This window comes from Eulemur rufifrons, chromosome 8 (assembly GCF_041146395.1).
Source record: "Eulemur rufifrons isolate Redbay chromosome 8, OSU_ERuf_1, whole genome shotgun sequence".
NCBI classification, from domain to species: Eukaryota; Metazoa; Chordata; class Mammalia; order Primates; family Lemuridae; genus Eulemur; species Eulemur rufifrons.
The window spans coordinates 38,459,968-38,477,524 of NC_090990.1; the positions used below are offsets into that span (position 1 = coordinate 38,459,968).

The 17,557-nt window shown below is 40.4% G+C and overlaps 1 protein-coding gene across 2 annotated transcripts in view; it reads left to right on the forward strand.

The window, feature by feature from the left end:
- The window catches only part of ZFYVE9 (zinc finger FYVE-type containing 9), a 148,336-nt gene extending 134,824 nt beyond the window's left edge, over positions 1-13,512 (forward strand). For both annotated transcript variants that reach the window (XM_069477942.1, XM_069477943.1), the window contains 6 exons: positions 718-868; positions 2,930-3,010; positions 5,431-5,593; positions 8,946-9,051; positions 11,147-11,323; positions 12,932-13,512. In XM_069477942.1, the coding sequence (XP_069334043.1) occupies positions 718-868; positions 2,930-3,010; positions 5,431-5,593; positions 8,946-9,051; positions 11,147-11,323; positions 12,932-13,093 (840 nt within the window). In that variant the 3' untranslated portion in view covers positions 13,094-13,512. The remainder of the gene's footprint in view (positions 1-717; positions 869-2,929; positions 3,011-5,430; positions 5,594-8,945; positions 9,052-11,146; positions 11,324-12,931) is intronic.
- Positions 13,513-17,557: the final 4,045 nt, after the last annotated feature.

The following is a 17,557-nucleotide window of genomic DNA, read 5'->3' on the forward strand; positions in this document are numbered from 1 at the left end:
ATGTTGAAAAAGAAGGCAAATGTACTTTAATATGGGACATTCTTTTGAACTTAGAGTTTCAGAGTATATATCTTCAGAGAATCTAGGAGAAACTATTGCAATTAGCTAAACTAATTTTAGTTACTTAAGTTCAGTGCAGCAATAAAAAGACAAAAAATGAATGTAAAATGTCATGTGCTTATTAGGTTATAGCACAAATCTCTTACAAAATACAGGGAATTTTTATATATGTTGATTTACTAATGGTGACTATGATTTTTCACTGTTTCCATTATTTGGTAGCCCCTTTTGTCACTTTTTTTTTTTTTTGAGACAGAGTCTCGCTCTGTTACCTGGGCTAGAGTGCCGTGGCATCAGCCTAGCTCATGGCAACCTCAAACTCTTGGACTCAAGTGATCCTTCTGCCTCAGCCTCCTGAGTAGCTGGGACTACAGGCATGCGCCACCATGCCTGGCTAATTTTTTCTATTTTTAGTAGAGATGGGGTCTCACTCATGCTGAGGCCAGTCTCAATCTCCTTACCTCAAGCAATCTTCCCGCCTCGGCCTCCCAGAGTGTTAGGATTACAGGCGTGAGCCAGCATGCCTGGCTCCCTTTGTCACTTTAATAAGTAATATTATTCTTTTATTTTGTCTTTGAGAAGATGGAGTAGAGCCATGTCAGGCAGAAAAGTGCCTATTCTTGTCAGAATAAGGTTAACTCTCTTCTTTGATTGCAGATGATGAAAGCCATGAACAAGTCCAATGAGCATGTGCTGGCAGGAGGTGCCTGCTTCAATGAAAAGGCAGACTCTCATCTTGTGTGTGTACAGAATGATGATGGAAACTACCAGACCCAGGCTATCAGTATTCACAATCAGCCCAGGAAAGGTGAGCATTTGAGCTGGTCAAGATTGTTATAATCGAAGATTACACTGGACTTCAAGAGTTGGATACCTCAGCCCCGTAACACTCACTTTCTAGATAGGTGGCCACAAACAAATTAATTAACCCTTCCAACCATATTCTCCAGAATTATGTTGACTTCCCAAGTAGCCCAGACTCAGAGTTTGAAAATGGAATCTCTGTTATTGAGGAAAATGTTTTGAAAATAGTACCTCAAGATACTGACAGAGCCAGCTTTGGTATTTGAAGGTGAGACTAGGCCCCACAGTGAGAGTGTGCTCAGGTAGATTTGGAGCTTGCTGGATGACCATTCACAAAGAATGTTAATTAATAGATTGACAGGATTCCGAAGGAAGGTATCTGGGTTCAGTGCTACTTAGAGTGTGGTCTAACGAAGAATACACACCCTAGATCTACTAATCATAATTTACATTTTAACAGGATCCCTGTGTAATTGAAATGCACATTAGAGTTTGAGAAGCATTGCTCAAGGTAGCATTACCCAGAGTGTTTTCTCAGGCTCCATGGTTTTCAAAAATGTTCACATAAATCATATAAATAAATTAAAGTCTTGCTTAATAAATTTAAACTGAGAAACCTGTAAGGAAGACCACATCTAGCTCTTCTCAAATTTATTTGACCACAAATGTTTTTTTCCTCAGAATTTCTCCCTAAACTAGCTTTCATTAGTAATGTTTTGTAAAATCCTTCCCTATTAGGCATATAGTAGGTAACTGTCTTCAATATATTTTTAAAATCAGGTGTTCAGTGAAGGCATAAAAGGTATTTCGCACATGTATATTGAAATGCAGTATCTAAAATAAAATAGGTGATAATCACAGTGCTTATCAGTCAAATTGTATCTACAATATTCAAATAAATTCTGGATCTCCTTTTTGTGCGTATATTGATAAAACTAGGGTCTCCAGAGGATGATTCAAGACCTGTGAGAAATCTGGAACCTAGGTCAAAGGAAGACTTCTTAAATAAAGTATAATGTTTAACCTGGAAAGGTATAGATTAGAAGAGGAAAAAAATAGCTATCTCTATTTTTAAGACTTTTTATTATATGGAAATAAGATTGAACTTATTCTCTTTAGCTACAAAAGGCCAGAACCAGCGCTAAAGGTGAAAGTTACAGGGAGCCAGATTTGGGCTCAGTTTGAGAGCACAGTCTGCAACCCCAAGAACTCTCCATAAATAGAAGGGGCTGCCTTGTGCTGTTGTTGGCTCCCTGTCACTAGGAGTCTCTGACAAAGGCTGGATGATCACCTGTTAGAAATATTATAGAGCCAATGGGTAGGAAATTAGATTAGCCCAGTTCAGTTTAAGGTGTGGAAAAGTAAGGACAGTATAGTGACGTTTCCACAAAGCTAAATGTAACTGGATATTTTTTCTTTTATGAAGAGATAGTAGTAATAGGAATTTGTCTTTTAAATAGGTATTTATTATTTTTTAAAATAACTTGGCAGATAAAATGATTGGCAGTGTATCTCCATCTTCAAAACATACTTAATCTAAAAAAAAAATCTGGCTATCAGTGGATTAGATCAGGGTCAGCAAACTTTTTCTGTGAAGGGCCAGATGATAAATATTTTAGGCTTTGCAAGCCTGTGGTCTTTGTCAACAACTACACAATTCTAGCATTGTAGTACAAAAACTACCATAGCCAATATGTAAATGAATGGATATGGCTGTGTTCCAATAAAGTTTTATTTGCAAAAATAGGCTGGAGGCCAAGTGGACTATAGTTTGCCAACCCCTGGACTTGACCACTAAGATTTCTTTGCTTGTTAGTATTCTTTGATTCTCGATTGGAGGAGGAGCAAAACTAAATGGAGGAGTGTATCTCAGAACCTCATTCCCAAAGCTATCATAAGCATCAGAATTATTGGTTACTTGTATATTGTGGAATATAGGTTTGATATTTTTAATTTTTTGTATGATGATGTTTGGAATTCCCAACTACTGAATATTTCATTATTGTTCCCAATCCCTCCATTTCAGGGTCTATCTTCAACTAAACTATGTCTGTTGCTATTTTAGTGACTGGTGCCAGTTTCTTTGTCTTCAGTGGCGCTCTGAAATCCTCTTCAGGATACCTTGCCAAGTCCAGTATCGTGGAAGGTAAAGAATGAGTTGTTTACTGCATGCATGTTAGTTCCATCCTAATTATCAGTTAGTTCCACCTAAAAATCAAGGGACATTAAAGGAATCCTTGACACTTCTGCTGTAGATGTCTGACTCCTATTATTTATTCAGTAGCATCTCACTCTTCAGCAAATTAAAACTGCCATGAGTGTGGCTAACTCTCCAAAGAAGAGAGTAAGCAGAAGAATTACCACGGGAGAGTGACATAAAAATAAGAGATGGCCTTTTAGAGCTCTGGGATAAGCGTTCTGTGAGGACGTAGTCTGAGTTCAAATATATCACTGGGCACAAATATGTGAATGTGAGGATGAAGTTAGTCCCTCCTTCCCACAAGAAATGCTGTGATCATTGCGGTACAGAATGGGATGTCTTGCTGCTGGTTTGCCATAATTAGACATGACACACGTCCTGACAAAAGTTAATTAAATTAATGAAAGGCTAATAGGCACGCTGTTTATTTTCTTTGTTGGCCATTCTTCATTGTATTTTGATCTGGTTACTCTTGCATAACACATTACCCCAAAACTTAATGGCTTGAAACAGCCGTTTTATCATGCGTGCTAATTCCTCCGGGTCAGGCAATGCTCTATGATGCTGGTGGTCTTGGTTGGAATGACTTGAAGTTATTTGATGGCTGGGAGCTAAAATTATATGAAAGTTTCCTCACACACGTGTCTGGAGCCTGGCCTGGGATGAGTTAAAGACTAGGAGTGAGTACTTGCACATGGACTCCTTAGCATGGCCTGGTAGCATCGCGGTAGTTGGACTTTTTACATGATGGCTCAGGACTCCAAGGATGAGTGTTCCAGCAATAAAGTGGAAGCTGCATTGCCTTTTGTGACCCGGCCTTGAAAGTTACACAGAGTCACTTCCACCAAACTCTGGTACTGGAAGGAAGAAGAAGAATTAGACTCTACTTCTTGATGGGGGAATGGAAAGGTAGCATTGTAGAAAAGCATTATAGAAAAGTGAGACAGGAGATAATTATGACTATCTTCAGAAAATACAGTCTGCCTTACATGGTGACAAGTTTTCATTTTTATAATAGCTCACCCCAAGGCCCTATGTAAAAACAGTCTTTTCTGAGGGCTAAATTCCAGTGTGTTTATTATTGATAAAATACATAGATAATCTTAACATGTATATGTAGATAATGACTTTGCTGTTTTTCTTTTGATAAATTTAATAAAACAGTGAATGAAGTGCTGAGTGCACTAAATTTCAATTGAATTTCACAACTCTGACTATAAAGCAGAAACATGCTATTAAGAAATTGTTAAGAAAAGAAATCCAGGAGTTAAACAGTCATTTGTCTAAAGTGACTAATTAATACCCATATGATCAAGTGTTGACTATAGTTGAAATTATGTCTTTACAAGGTGATCAAAAAACACCCTTTAAATATTGTTAAAAATGACAAATTGAGCTGGACGCAGTGGCACACCCGTAGTCCCAGCTACTCAGGAAGCTGAGGTGGGAGGATCCTTTGAGGCCAGGAGTTCAAGGATGCAGTGTGCTATGATTGTCAGCCCCTGTACGCCAGCCTTTTTTCTCTTAAAAAAAAGTGAAAAAGAAAGATAAATTGAACTGACAGATCCTTACAAATGCAAAGCGATGTATTTAAAAATTATGTGTTTATTTTTCTGGATTGGGAATTTCTTGGGTCTTGCATTTCACTTGTGTGTTTCAGTACAGTAGTTGGCTACCTATTTATGAAATTTTTATTGAGGCTCTTTAGAAATTACTTCAGCTGACAAAAGTGTGTGTCAGTGAAGCAGGGTAATTGCTCAGTGTGTGACAACTTTTACCCTCAATTTCGGTGTTTGCCTTTGACTCAGGTAGGTAGCAGCTGAAAAACAGTTATCATCTGTTGGCTGTATGGTAGCTCATATGAAACTCTGTGGTAGGTTTGCCTTAATTGCTAGTCAGTAAATGGATTTATCCCTAAGCCCACTACTGTAGTTTATTTAGGAAACGTTTACTGGGCTTTCCACTCTATGCCAGGCAGTCATATAGTAAGGTGAGAGAGATGGAGATGCAAGCAAATAAATAGGATCAGAGGATGATAAATGCAAGAGTGGAAATAGGAACGAAATGGTCTGTGAGTCCGGAAGAAGAATGTGACCATGTGTAAGTTTTTCCAGAAAGTCTTAGTTGTGTGTGAAGTGAAATCAGCAAGCAAGTGCAGAGCCCTTCTTGGCATTTGCTCCTCACAACACTTTCAATAAATAAGAGGTTTAGCTCAAAGAACAAAACCTCTTTGTATCTGTCAGCTTTGGAGAGCAAGTTTTACATTTGACTCAGAGGGATTTGCTAGATGCCAGGCACTGTGTTTATCTGCCCTCCTCCCTGGCTTGTGCTGTTTCCATCTGTATTATCTTGGTACTGATTCTTAGATGGCGTTATGGTCCAGATCACTGCAGAGAATATGGATTCCTTGAGGCAGGCTCTGCGAGAGATGAAGGACTTCACCATCACGTGTGGGAAAGCGGACGCGGAGGACCCCCAGGAGCACATCCACATCCAGTGGGTGGATGACGACAAGAACGTTAACAAAGGGTAAATGCAGCAAGCTTCCGCCTGCGGGCACTCAGTTATGGGCTGGCCTCCGGGTTTTGTCTGCTGCCTACACTGGTGTTTTATAGTTTTACTGAAAGCCCTGCCCAAGAGAAAGGAGTGCTTTGTATGCCTAACATAGAATTTTAAGTTTCTGGTTTCTTAGCTTAAGTTTTGAAGGCGTTTCTGTATATATTTTTGAGGGGGGGATGAGGCAAGGAGTTGATGAAACAAAACAGTCCCTCTAAAGTTACTGAGATAATAGTGATACCTAAGACTTTTATGATTTATAATACATTTTTGTTAATATTGTTTCATTTGATATAATAACAGGGGTTGTCATTCCTGTTTTACAAATGAGTAAAAAAGTATCAGAAAGCTAAATGATTTATCAGGTCTACAAAGTTAGGAAATGGCAAGGCTAGGACTTAAAAACCACCTCCTTAGGCTTCAAATCCTACACTCTTTCTCAGTATATGGCAACTCTGTTCTAATGGTTCCAGCCAAAACCTTGGGGTCAACTTGAACACTTTTCTTTCTCTCACACCTAGTCCAACAGGAAATTCTGTTGGCTCTACTTCAGAATTTATCCAGAATCATACTAGTTCTCACTACCTCTGTTGCCACCATCCTGGTTTAAGCCATCATATCATTTGGTCTGGATTATCGCAGTAGCCTCCTACTTGATTTCCTTGTTTCTAATCTCAGCCGCCTCCTTTTCTCCAATTCAATCTAGTTCTAATGCAACAGCCAGAATAATGTCACTTCTTTGTTCAAAACCTACCAATGGTTTCCAGTATCATTCAGAGTAAAAGTCAAAATTGTTTATGACCAGTAAGGCCCTACACAATCTGTGCATCCCTCCTCCCACCCTGTTAACTCTCAGAGCAGCATTGTTCTTCATACTTGAACACATCAACTATACTTCTGCCCTAGGCTTTTGGACTTGCTGTTCTCTCAGCTTCCCCTTCCCCTAGATAGCCGCATGAATCACTCCCTCACCACCTTCAAATCTTTTCTAAAATGTCACTTTCCCTGTAAGGCATTCCCTGGTCAACCTCTCTAAGTTGTAACCTTCCCATACATGTTTTGCCCTCCCACTCCCAATACTTCCTGTCCCCTTTCCCTGCATTATATTTCTCGATAGCATTATAACTGTCTAATATATAAGATATTTTTACTTATTTATTTTGTTATATTACCCCTGTAAGCTCCATGAGGGCAGGGGTTTTTGTCTGGTTTATTTACTGCCGTATCACCAGTACTTAAAATACTATCTGGCACCTAGTCGATGCTTTAAAAAGATTGATTGATTGAATGAATATACCATACTTCATTACGTTAAACTTTTCTGCCATTCATACATTTATGCACCCATTCTTCAGGCTATGGAAATACAAAAATGAATTCTACATGGTCCCTGCTGACAAGAGGTTAAGTCTAGTTTTGAAAAGTTATAAACAAATGCACTGAAGTATGGAAGATGTCAATAGATAACTATATAAGATATAGAAAGATTAAAAAAGAAAATAATAGAGAAAGCTTGGTATTGGTGGTAGGGCATTATTCAAGAAAGACTGCCTAGAGAAATGGCCGGTGCTTCAGCTGAATCTGGCAAGACGAGTCGGTATTTGCCATGTAGCTGTGGCACGGTAGGCATTCCAGTCTGAGGGAGTAGCAGGAGTAAAGGCAGATAGAAGGCATTTAGAACATGGCACACCAGATTAAAAAAAATTTTTTTTGACTTTTGTTTTTGAATAAGAAGAAGCAATTTCTAATCAATGAATGCATTTGCCTGTCTTACAAATCACCCTTTATCTTCCCATTCTTTATTGAAAAATTTAATTTCAAAATCAATTTGTATTTAATTCTCTATTATAGTTGGAAATGGACAGGGTTATTAGGACCCAAAAATGGATAATCTGAAAATCTGGTGCCATAAGGTCTGAGTAACTGACAATAAGTAGGTTTCCCCTTCCTACAGCAGCTACCTACAGTGGCAGTTTCTTAGAAAATGGGATAAATAACTAGCCAGGGAAGACTGACGAGCTCAGGAGTTCTGTTTGTAATGTATAAATTGAATGTTTCTGGGGATCCTCCCTAAAAGAATTCTAAGCAACTAAGAGTGCCCCTTTTTGACATTGTTATTTGATGAGTTAGAAATTAAACTTGTATTGTTTAAATAATTTTGAGTGAATGAAGTAAATGCCTGATATTGAAGTTTAAGTTAAATTTGACTTTTAATAATAGAGATTCAAGAACATAAACAAGTTTGAGAATTATTAGGAAGAATTTGGAATCTTTTGCCAATCATTTTGAATCTTCATCACAATGTATGTATATCTCCACATATTTATGCTTGCTGTATTTCAGGGAGGAAATGACTCTATCAAAAGTATTCTTTCTGTTCAGAAATCTAGGATTGATAATTAAGCACTGAAGGGAGTCTGTTATGATAGATACATAGATACTTGTTCATCAGTTCACACCAGAACTATCATAATTAACACACTTGATCAAATAATTCTTCTTTTCTGTCTCTCTCTCTCTCTCTCTTTTTTTTTTTTTTGAGACAAATTCTTGCTCTGTTGCCTGGGCTGGAGTGCAGTGGTAGCCTCAAACTCCTGGGTTCAAGCGATCCTCCTGCCTCAGCCTTCCAAGTAGCTAGGACTATAGGCATGTGCCACCACACCCAGCTAATTTTTAAATTTTTTATAGAGACAAGGTCTTGCTATGATGTTCGGGCTGGTCTTGAACTCCTGGGCTCAAGCAGTCCTCCCGCCTCAGCCTCCCAAAGTGCTCGGATTACAAGTGTGAGCCATTGCTCCCAGCCTCAAATAATTCTTAACTCCTAAATTCCGAGCAGTGGGTCAATACTGGGAATATAGCACACAGATGTAAATATATCATATATCATATGCCCTTCCCTTCAGAAGTTCATTTGTAAGTTAGATATACAGATGTATGAAGATTATAACATTATGAGTATGTATTGTAGAGTCAGGAGCAGAGTGGAAAACAAGAGGGAGTGAGGGGCTGTGCATTCACGGAAAGGAGGAGTGCGGGAAGAAGAGCTGGTTTGATTAAACAATTTCTTTATATGAAAGAGAACCAGCTCCTGGAAAAATGAGTCATTTTCTACATGTGTATCCTCTGAATTATTTCGGTGCATAGGCCCTTTCCATGAAAGCTGTTCATGTACCTGGCTTCTTTTGCTATGATGTGCTGCACAGATGTGTTCAGCAAGGCACCCACTGTAATTACTAACAAGACTTCTGCAGCAAAACTTGATAAGAAAAATGGCTACTCTATCTTCAAGAGCTGCTTCTATGTCTTTCTTTTGCCTCTATTTTAGTGTCGTAAGTCCTATAGATGGGAAATCCATGGAGTCTATAACAAATGTGAAGATATTCCATGGATCAGAATATAAAGCAAATGGAAAAGTCATCAGATGGACAGAGGTAAGGAAATGAACCTTGGTATCCTTGACCCACTTTGAACACAACATTTTGTTAGGCCAAGAACCACATTCTGGGCTGATGCTGGAGGATAAGAAAAAAATCTCTCTGTTCTATACTCCAGTTCCCTCTGGTTATCTCAGATCACCAGTAAAACATTCCATCAAATGCAGTCTGCAGCAGTCTGATGTATCCTCCTTCCCGTGAACTAGCTTTTATAGATTTATTTGCATTGGAATTCAAGAAGGGTGCATCTCTGAGTGGCACATATCATCTCTGCTATGTTTTTTAGAAAGCTGGGTCAGTTATTCTACACTTAGGTAACACAGTCTTTAAAAAATAGACTTATTTCATCAAGGAAAAATAAAACTCAGAGACTAAGTTATTTGTCCAGGATTACAAGGCAAAGAAGTAATGACAAAATCCTGATTGAAACCAAGATTTGGCCAACTCCTAAGCTCTTTTCCACTATATTGAGTTGCTCCTTAACTTGAAAGCTATATTAGAGGCTACCCTGACCCTGTTTGTGTGTATGTATCATAGAGATCAGAAAGTTTGTTCTCAAAGAACAAACAGGTAGATCCCAGGTCTCTTAATTGCTTTCAAACCTCATTTATACTCATCTGTAAAATAAAGGATTGAGTAATAAGATCTCTAGGATTCCTTTCAGCTTTAAGAGTCTTAATTTTTTTTTTTTATGTTCTTTTACACACAAGGAAACTGAGGCCAAGAGAGGTTAAGTGTCTTACCCAAGTTCACATAGCTAGTTCCTGATAGCACTGAGACTAGAACTTAATTCTCCAGTTCTCAAGTAGTTGGTCTGAGTGACTCATGCTTCATACCAGGCTGCACGTTTCATATGCAGTTGAGTGATTTTAGTTGCTTGCTATATCATGATTGTCCCTTTGACACGTTTTGAGCAGTGCGGAGTCTGGAACATGTAAAACTTTATAGCTTATAAAGTAGTTTGACCTCTCTGTTACCTCCTTTTTGCTCCCCAGTAACTCAGTGAGGTATGCAGGCTTACCCGTCCTCTATCCACATGAGGAAATCAGGCTCAGAGAGGTCATGTGACTGTGTGACTTTGTGACTTCATGACTCATGCTGGCTAATGGCAGAGCAGGGGCCGGAGCCCAGGTCTCCTGACTCCCGCCCCAGAGCTGCCACTCTCACCAGTGCGTCCAGGCACAGGTTTTCATAGCTGCCTCCTTTGTAGTATTTTTAGTAAAAGCCCCTTATTGAGCAGTAAGCTAAGGGTTGGTGTATATAAACATTGTGTATTTTCATTTCTGTATCTTTTGTATTTTGCCTTTATATCATTTTTCTCTTTACAATAACCAGAGAACACAGGTGCTTTCCACCTTACAGAGGCAAATTAGGCATTGAGAAGTCCTTTGACTTCCTTTAGTACTTCCACTAAAGGACTTGCTTATAGCCTTTCTTCTGTGTTACTAGGACTTGAGTCTCTCAGTTCCAAGTTTGCTGTGCTGCTGCCTGTGCCCATGCAGTCCTCAGCTCTGTGTGAGACACTGACACAGCCCTGGCCTCAGCAGTGGCAGGGCCACATGGTAGGAAAAGCTGTGTGTGGGATAAAAGGCAGAAGACTCACATTCTAGGCTTGGCTCTGCCTCTAAGAACTTCTGTGCACCTGAGCAAGTCCCTTCCCTTCTGTGAGTAATCTGTAAAATGAAGGGCCTGCGTCACATAATGTGTAAGAGCCATTCTCTTAGATTTAAGATCATTCCCTGAGAAAACTGTCCTCATATAGGGATTATCTTTTATAAGTACATAATGCAAAATGAAGGCCTTTTCTGATTCTGAGACGAATGCACCGTTATGACCATGGTGAAGGCTTGCAGGGAGATAGGCAGGCTGCTCCTACCATTTCGTGGGTGCAGAGATGGAGAGGCAAGGATTGTTTTATAGGTGTAAGACAGCAGTGCCCTATTTTTCCTGGCCCAAGGGCATTATAGTGTCCTGTTCCTGTCAGATCTTGCACTTCTTAGAGAATCAGCGTGCTTATATATCATGAGCTAATCCATTTGTTTCTTCCAAAATCCAGACACAAGGTTAAAAGTCTCTTTTGTTTGGGAAACAGGTATTTTTCCTAGAAAACGATGACCAGCACAATTGCCTCAGTGATCCTGCAGATCATAGCAGATTGACGGAGCATGTTGCCAAGGCGTTTTGCCTTGCCCTCTGTCCCCACCTGAAACTTTTGAAGGAAGATGGAATGACTAAACTGGGACTACGTGTGACACTTGACTCAGATCAGGTAAGAAGGGTCTTTGGCAGCTTTTGAAGCTGGCCTTGGGCAGTGTATATTTTGACATGTGGGTTTTCCTGCATCAACCCAGAGAGCTTAATTCTTCAGGCTTTTTGGCCTGACCAGATATAGTATTCCGGCCTTCCCTCTAACAGTAATATACCCAGATGTGCCGCTTGGTCAGAACCATTTGAACTGTGACTTCTTCACCTGCATGTCTTCCAAGGAGCTGGTTTTCTTCTTAGTGTGGGGTAAGGAGTGGAGTGTGTGGGAGGACTGCCACACCTGTGCCTGGCATCTCTACTGCCCTTTAAGACTCCCCAGTCCCACCCATTAGGAATCATTCTGTATTCCTTAGAGAGCAGGTCCCAAGCTCTCTCTTATCCTGTTGTTTTTTAAATTCAGCTAGAGCAGGCTTCTGCTGACTGGCCTCTGCAGCTGCCCGTGCCTTAGTATGGTTTGCCTCACTGGCAACATTTTCATGCTAGTTAGTGAATTGGACTTGAGCTATCACCCATTAATTTTCCTGTCAGTTTGAGTTTCCTATTGCCAGGCTTCCCTCCCTGTCTTACATAAAGTTTTTATACATTCACTGTAGTAATAATCTGGTCTTAGCCTGTTAACCCCCAGTTCCTTGTCCTGGCATTTCTCTCCTGTGGCTTAGCACTCTAATCTCTCTCCACTTCTTTTGGATTTTGGATGCCTGTGACATGTCCCACTGGTCCTGTCTTGATGCTTACAAATTGCCAGACTTCTCTTATCCCTCAGCCCATTACTTTTGAGTCATTTAGAAAATGGGTGCGGACTGTGAGCTGGATACCTCTCCAGCTGAGCACTAACTCTGCTCCTGGCCTGAGTGCTCAGGGGAGAAACTGGTGCCTGCACAGAGTTGTGCCATTATCAGGGAATGACGGGGGGAAAGGTTATGTGCCTGGCTCCATTTCTTGACTAGTCATTAATCAACAAATATTTATTTTCTACTTTTAGGTCTTGCCCAGTGCTGTACTAAGCATATCAGGGTGATACATATGAAGTGTCATGGTCCATTCTCAAATGGCACTGAGGCTGGAGAGGGAGAATCACCTCACATAAAACAATCTAAGAACAAGCATTTGTTTCCTGCTGAATGTATGAGCCTCTCGAGGGCAGGGCCCCTGTCACATTCATCTTTGGATCCCTGTGTTGTAGCTGCTCAGAAAATGATACATGAGTGAATGGACAGATGGAAGAACAGATATTCAGTTCCTGCTTTGTTAGGGAGCTGTACATTGTATATTTCTCATTTTAATTTTCACAACCAAAGATTAAGGTATTATTCTAATACTCCATACCTTTCTACACACCCCGGCACTTCTCCAGAAAACTAAGACCTTAACCTGGTTAAGTGACTCACCCAATGTCTCACAGCTACCAAGTGGTCAGGGTGAGTAGGGTGAGTAGACAACAATTGTCATTATAAATGACAATTTGGGGAAGAGGAGCAATTTGTATTCACTGCCATGTGTCTAGTCTAAGGCCAAGACAGACGTCTCCTTTCCTGTTCAGCCTCCTTGGTCCTCAGCCCTCTGGAGAGACTTTCTTTGTTCAGTAACCTGTCACCCCTTCTCTTTGGTGTAGGTTGGCTATCAAGCAGGGAGCAACGGCCAGCCCCTTCCCTCGCAGTACATGAACGATCTGGACAGCGCCTTGGTGCCGGTGATCCATGGAGGGGCCTGCCAGCTCAGTGAGGGCCCTGTTGTCATGGAACTCATCTTTTATATTCTGGAAAACATTGCATAGACAGAGAAGACATCATTTTTTTCTGTTCAGACCTGTTGCAACAGCAGTCATACCCAAATCATTTGCACTTTAAAACTGGAAGATTAAGCTTTTGTTAACACTATTAACAGGGTGGTGGGTGGAGTAGGGTGGGAGTGGGGTTTGGGAGACAGGGGTGGGAAAGGGAGGTTAGGGGGACAGATGTTCCATAATTCTAAATCTTCTATGCATTTTCCATCAAGAAGATCTGGGCAGCTTCTGTTACTGCACAACAGTTATGCTATCCTTGCAGCTAATCCCCTTCTGTTACCGGTTAGACAAGAATTCTGCTCCTCTCTTTTAAGATTTACTTATGGTCATGTGCTCAGAAATGCTCAAATGGGTACAACCATCACCAAGGGTCGGGTGGGAGGGCAGAGGGGAAATAAAAAATGAAGCATTAGTTCTTGCACTCTTTGTACAGAGTTGGTGTAAAAAGAATTCCACACTGATCTTGTCCCAGTTACATCATAGCTGTTTATCAAGCAGAAGTCACACTTAGATTTTTGTTTTTCCCAGATTATTCATTGAAGTGAATCAAAGACCCAAGGGCTTAATCCACTATTCTAGTCATGGATGGGCAATTCAGTAAATGAGGTCATTTAGAGAGCAGAGTTGAGCTCAGGATCACTCAAGATCTGCCCAAGTGAATGGCAGATATTAAATGAAACATTTCTGTGAAAGCTGACAGCATACACCCAAGTCATTCTGAATCATAACATAATATACCAGAGGTATTTTAAAAAAACATTTTATTGAGAAATCATTTAAACTTTTAGGAAAGTTTCAAGTACAAAAACACCATGTACCCTTTACCCAGATTCCCTTATTGTTCACATATTAACAGTTTGCCCCGTTTGATTTACCAGTGTTTCTTTCCCTCCCTTTCTCTTTCTCCTTCTCCATAAAAAATTGAGGCATTTGAGAGTAAGTGGCATACATCATAGCCCTTTACCTCTAAATACTTTAGTGCTTATTTCCTACAAGGACATTCTCTTATATAACTGCAAGACAGTTCTCCACTTCAGTCAAGTTAACAGTGATATGATACTTTAACCTAGTATTTGCCCAGTAACATCCTTTGTTGTAGCCCTGTTTTCCCTCCAGTAGACCGTCCGTCCTGGGATCCGACATGGCATGTATCTTTCAGGACTTGCCTTAATCTTTTATGTCATTGATATTTTTGGTGAGTATAGCCAACCCCACCTGTTTTTTAACAGAAAACAACTCATTTTGATATTGATGTTTCCTCATATTTAGAATCAGTTTATGCATTTTTGGCCACAATCACTTGATATCTATCTGTCCCTCATTGATGGTGTAAATTTTGATCATGAGATCAAAGTATTGCCCAATTTCTCCACTGTATATCTCCTGCCCCAGGAATAATAACTAATATATATTGAGATACTTTCAGACATAAATATTTTGCCCATCAAAACATCCCCAGATTAGCATGTACTGATGTTCCTTACCAGCACTGATCTTTTACTGTTAATGTAACGGCTACAAAACAATGTTCCAATTCCTGTACTCCCTCCACCTTTACAAGTTGCACTTGCTAAGCTACTATAAGCAAAAGCCCTTTCTTCTTCCCTATGTATTCATCTAATTAGTTTTCATTATGGACTCATGGATTATTTTTTCAGTGGTTCTAATTTATTATTTTGATGCACAAATGGTCTCATCTTTAGCCAGATAGAACCCCTTCAAACTGGCTCGCACATCCTTGTGACATGCTCCTATTATTTCTTTCTGAACACTTTCTTTCCTAGCCTAACAAGATGCCTCAGGCTCATCTTCTGCTCACCCTGCCCCAGCTCTGGAATCAGCCATTTCTCCAGGGAGCCCCGCTTTCTTTCAGTGGGAGTGGTATCAGAAACAAAGATCTGGTTTATCCATATATGTGATACAACTTCTGAAAGCTCAGGTCAAGGTAGAGTTAGTTCCTCTGCAGTAAAAGTACAGCTCCAAGAATTCCCAGGAAACTAATGCAGGCCTCTGAGACTGAGACCATGAGAGGCTGCACCCCAGTGGCTAGAACGGGGCTTAGCACGTGGCAGTATCAGGCTGTGGAGCTGTGTTTGGGGCCTGACCTAGAAGTGTCTAGCTGGGTTCATCCCTCTCTCTGTGGGATGGGAGGTTATATTCCACATCTGCTGCTCCAAAGGCTATACTGATGGTGGCTGTCGAGAACTCTAATTGTGACCTTTCCCATAGCCTGAGGTACTCAGAACTCCTAAGGGAAGAAAGGCACCCCTTAGCCCACCTTATAAGGACGGAGCCCTGGGACTGCCACCTTCTGACCTGACAAGAACAGGAAGCACTTGTTAACAAGGGCAGGTATTTTTGGTGTAATAGCCAGCTTAGTCTAAATATATTTCAGAAATTTGGAACTTTTACAGGGGCTGGCCCTGTTTTCCTATAGTCTTTCTTCCTCTCAGCCATATACATCTTGCCACTGTACATATTTCTTCTGGATCGGTGCAAGCTTTTTAATTCCACTGAGGACAAACTCTGGCCTGTATTCTCAACTACATAATTATGTTTAGTAAAATCATTCTTGTGGAATTGGGCATAAAACAGCCAAGGCTAGTTTTCTGTTTATCTTTGCTTTTATAGAATGCATATTATAAGAATTATTAATACATAAAGTGAAGGGCTGAAATATCACATTTCTAAATACACAGATTTTCTAGATTGTAAAAGACTGAGATAAAGAGATCCTTCTGAACTGTAGAGGAATATAATTGCCATTCTGTTAATTTATCAAATTTTTACAAATTATTGAATGCTTATCAAATGCTAGGCAATGTAGTTTATCCATTTATTTTTGCTAACATTTCCTGGGCACCTTCTGGGCTCTAGGGGTATAGTATGGGATTTTGTCTGTGTTAAGCTCCCATCTTCTGTCTTCCCCCATGTTCATAAACACTGGTGGGCCCAAAATTTCCAATTAAATTTACCTCTGTCGTAACTGGTCATCTGGGAAATAATTTATGCATTTAATGCATTTCAAGACAATCAGTCAATCTGATGAACATTTATTTCTGGATTTGGCAAGTTTGTGATGGTGGTTTTTAATAATGCTAAAATAATGGCAATGGGATTTTTAGGGACTGTATACACAACCAGAAGGGCTAAGGAGTGTAGCAGAAATGATGATGCTACATTTTAGAGTCTGGGCAGCTGAGGCCCAGAGGAGGAAAGACTCCCATCTGTGACGGAGCTGCGCCAGGTGTAAGCTCCCTGGATCTGCCAGTCTCGGCCTCACGGTTTCACCCGGAAAGCATCTGCCCTTACTTAAGGGGCAGGGTCTTTTAGGAGCTGCCAACAATTATTTGGAAAACACACCTTGAAAATTTGGAAGCAATGAGGCCGGTTTCAGGATGGTGCTATGAGAAAAGGAAAATAATGTTACAGTCACAAAAATTTGCCCTTTAACTGTGAGCAAGACGTCTTGATTCTAAGGTAAATTTCTTCCATGTTTTATTCAGTTCACTAATTCAGAAGAAAGTGTGCATTGTACTAGATCAAAAAGAGAATCAAAAATTTCAAATGATTTGGGTTGTAGCTGGTTCCCACTGCCCATGAGTCACTAATCTTCAACGTTTGGTTACTGTATGTGGACAAATCTTAGGACAAGATGAGGCTGGAGCAGGCTCCTCCCACTACCAGTGACCCATGCATGCCTTGGCTACAACAAAGGCCTTTTAAGAACCTCAGTCTCCAAGTCCAGTGGGAGGCTTTGTCTTGTATCCCTCAGTCTGGAAGTTCTGTTTTTCAAAAAGCAAAGAGCAGTGAAGCAGACAAATGGAATGGTTTGCAAAGGGAATCTTGGGAGCAAGAACCATAGAAAACTTCTTACTGAAATTAGGATGTTTCCAGCAGAGCCCTGAATTTAGAAATTTCCAGGACTGGCTGGAAACTTCAAGGATAGCCACAGTGGTACCTAACCCTCTTCATAAGCACTGGGTTGGGTGAGAAACCATTTGGCCACTGTTCTTTGCCCTAGGCCACCTTACGAAGGCTAACAGCCCTCCTTTTCATTCTAGATTACTGCTTGTTTGATACACATGTGACTACAGTTAAGTGTTAACACACATCTGTGGAAGTTTTGGTAGCTCACTTCTGATAGGTAAGTAAGCTTGGCCAGAGAATTCTTGGGGGAAAAAAAGTCACGTGTATAGTTCTTGCTCTGTGACCCACTAAAAGCTCTGCTCTTAAGGGCAGGGAAGCAGGGTCCATCCTGTTATCCCTAAAAAAGACACACAAGCTCAATCCTTGAGCTGTGCTTATGCAGTACTATAGTGATCAGTAAGCCAGATACATTCACTTACAGCTTTAAAAATGATCTCGAGGAATGCTCTGTTGACCTTAAGTTAATGCTTCAAGAAAAGGGGGCCAAAAATGGGGTATTTATTTCTAAAAAATGTAGAATATTTC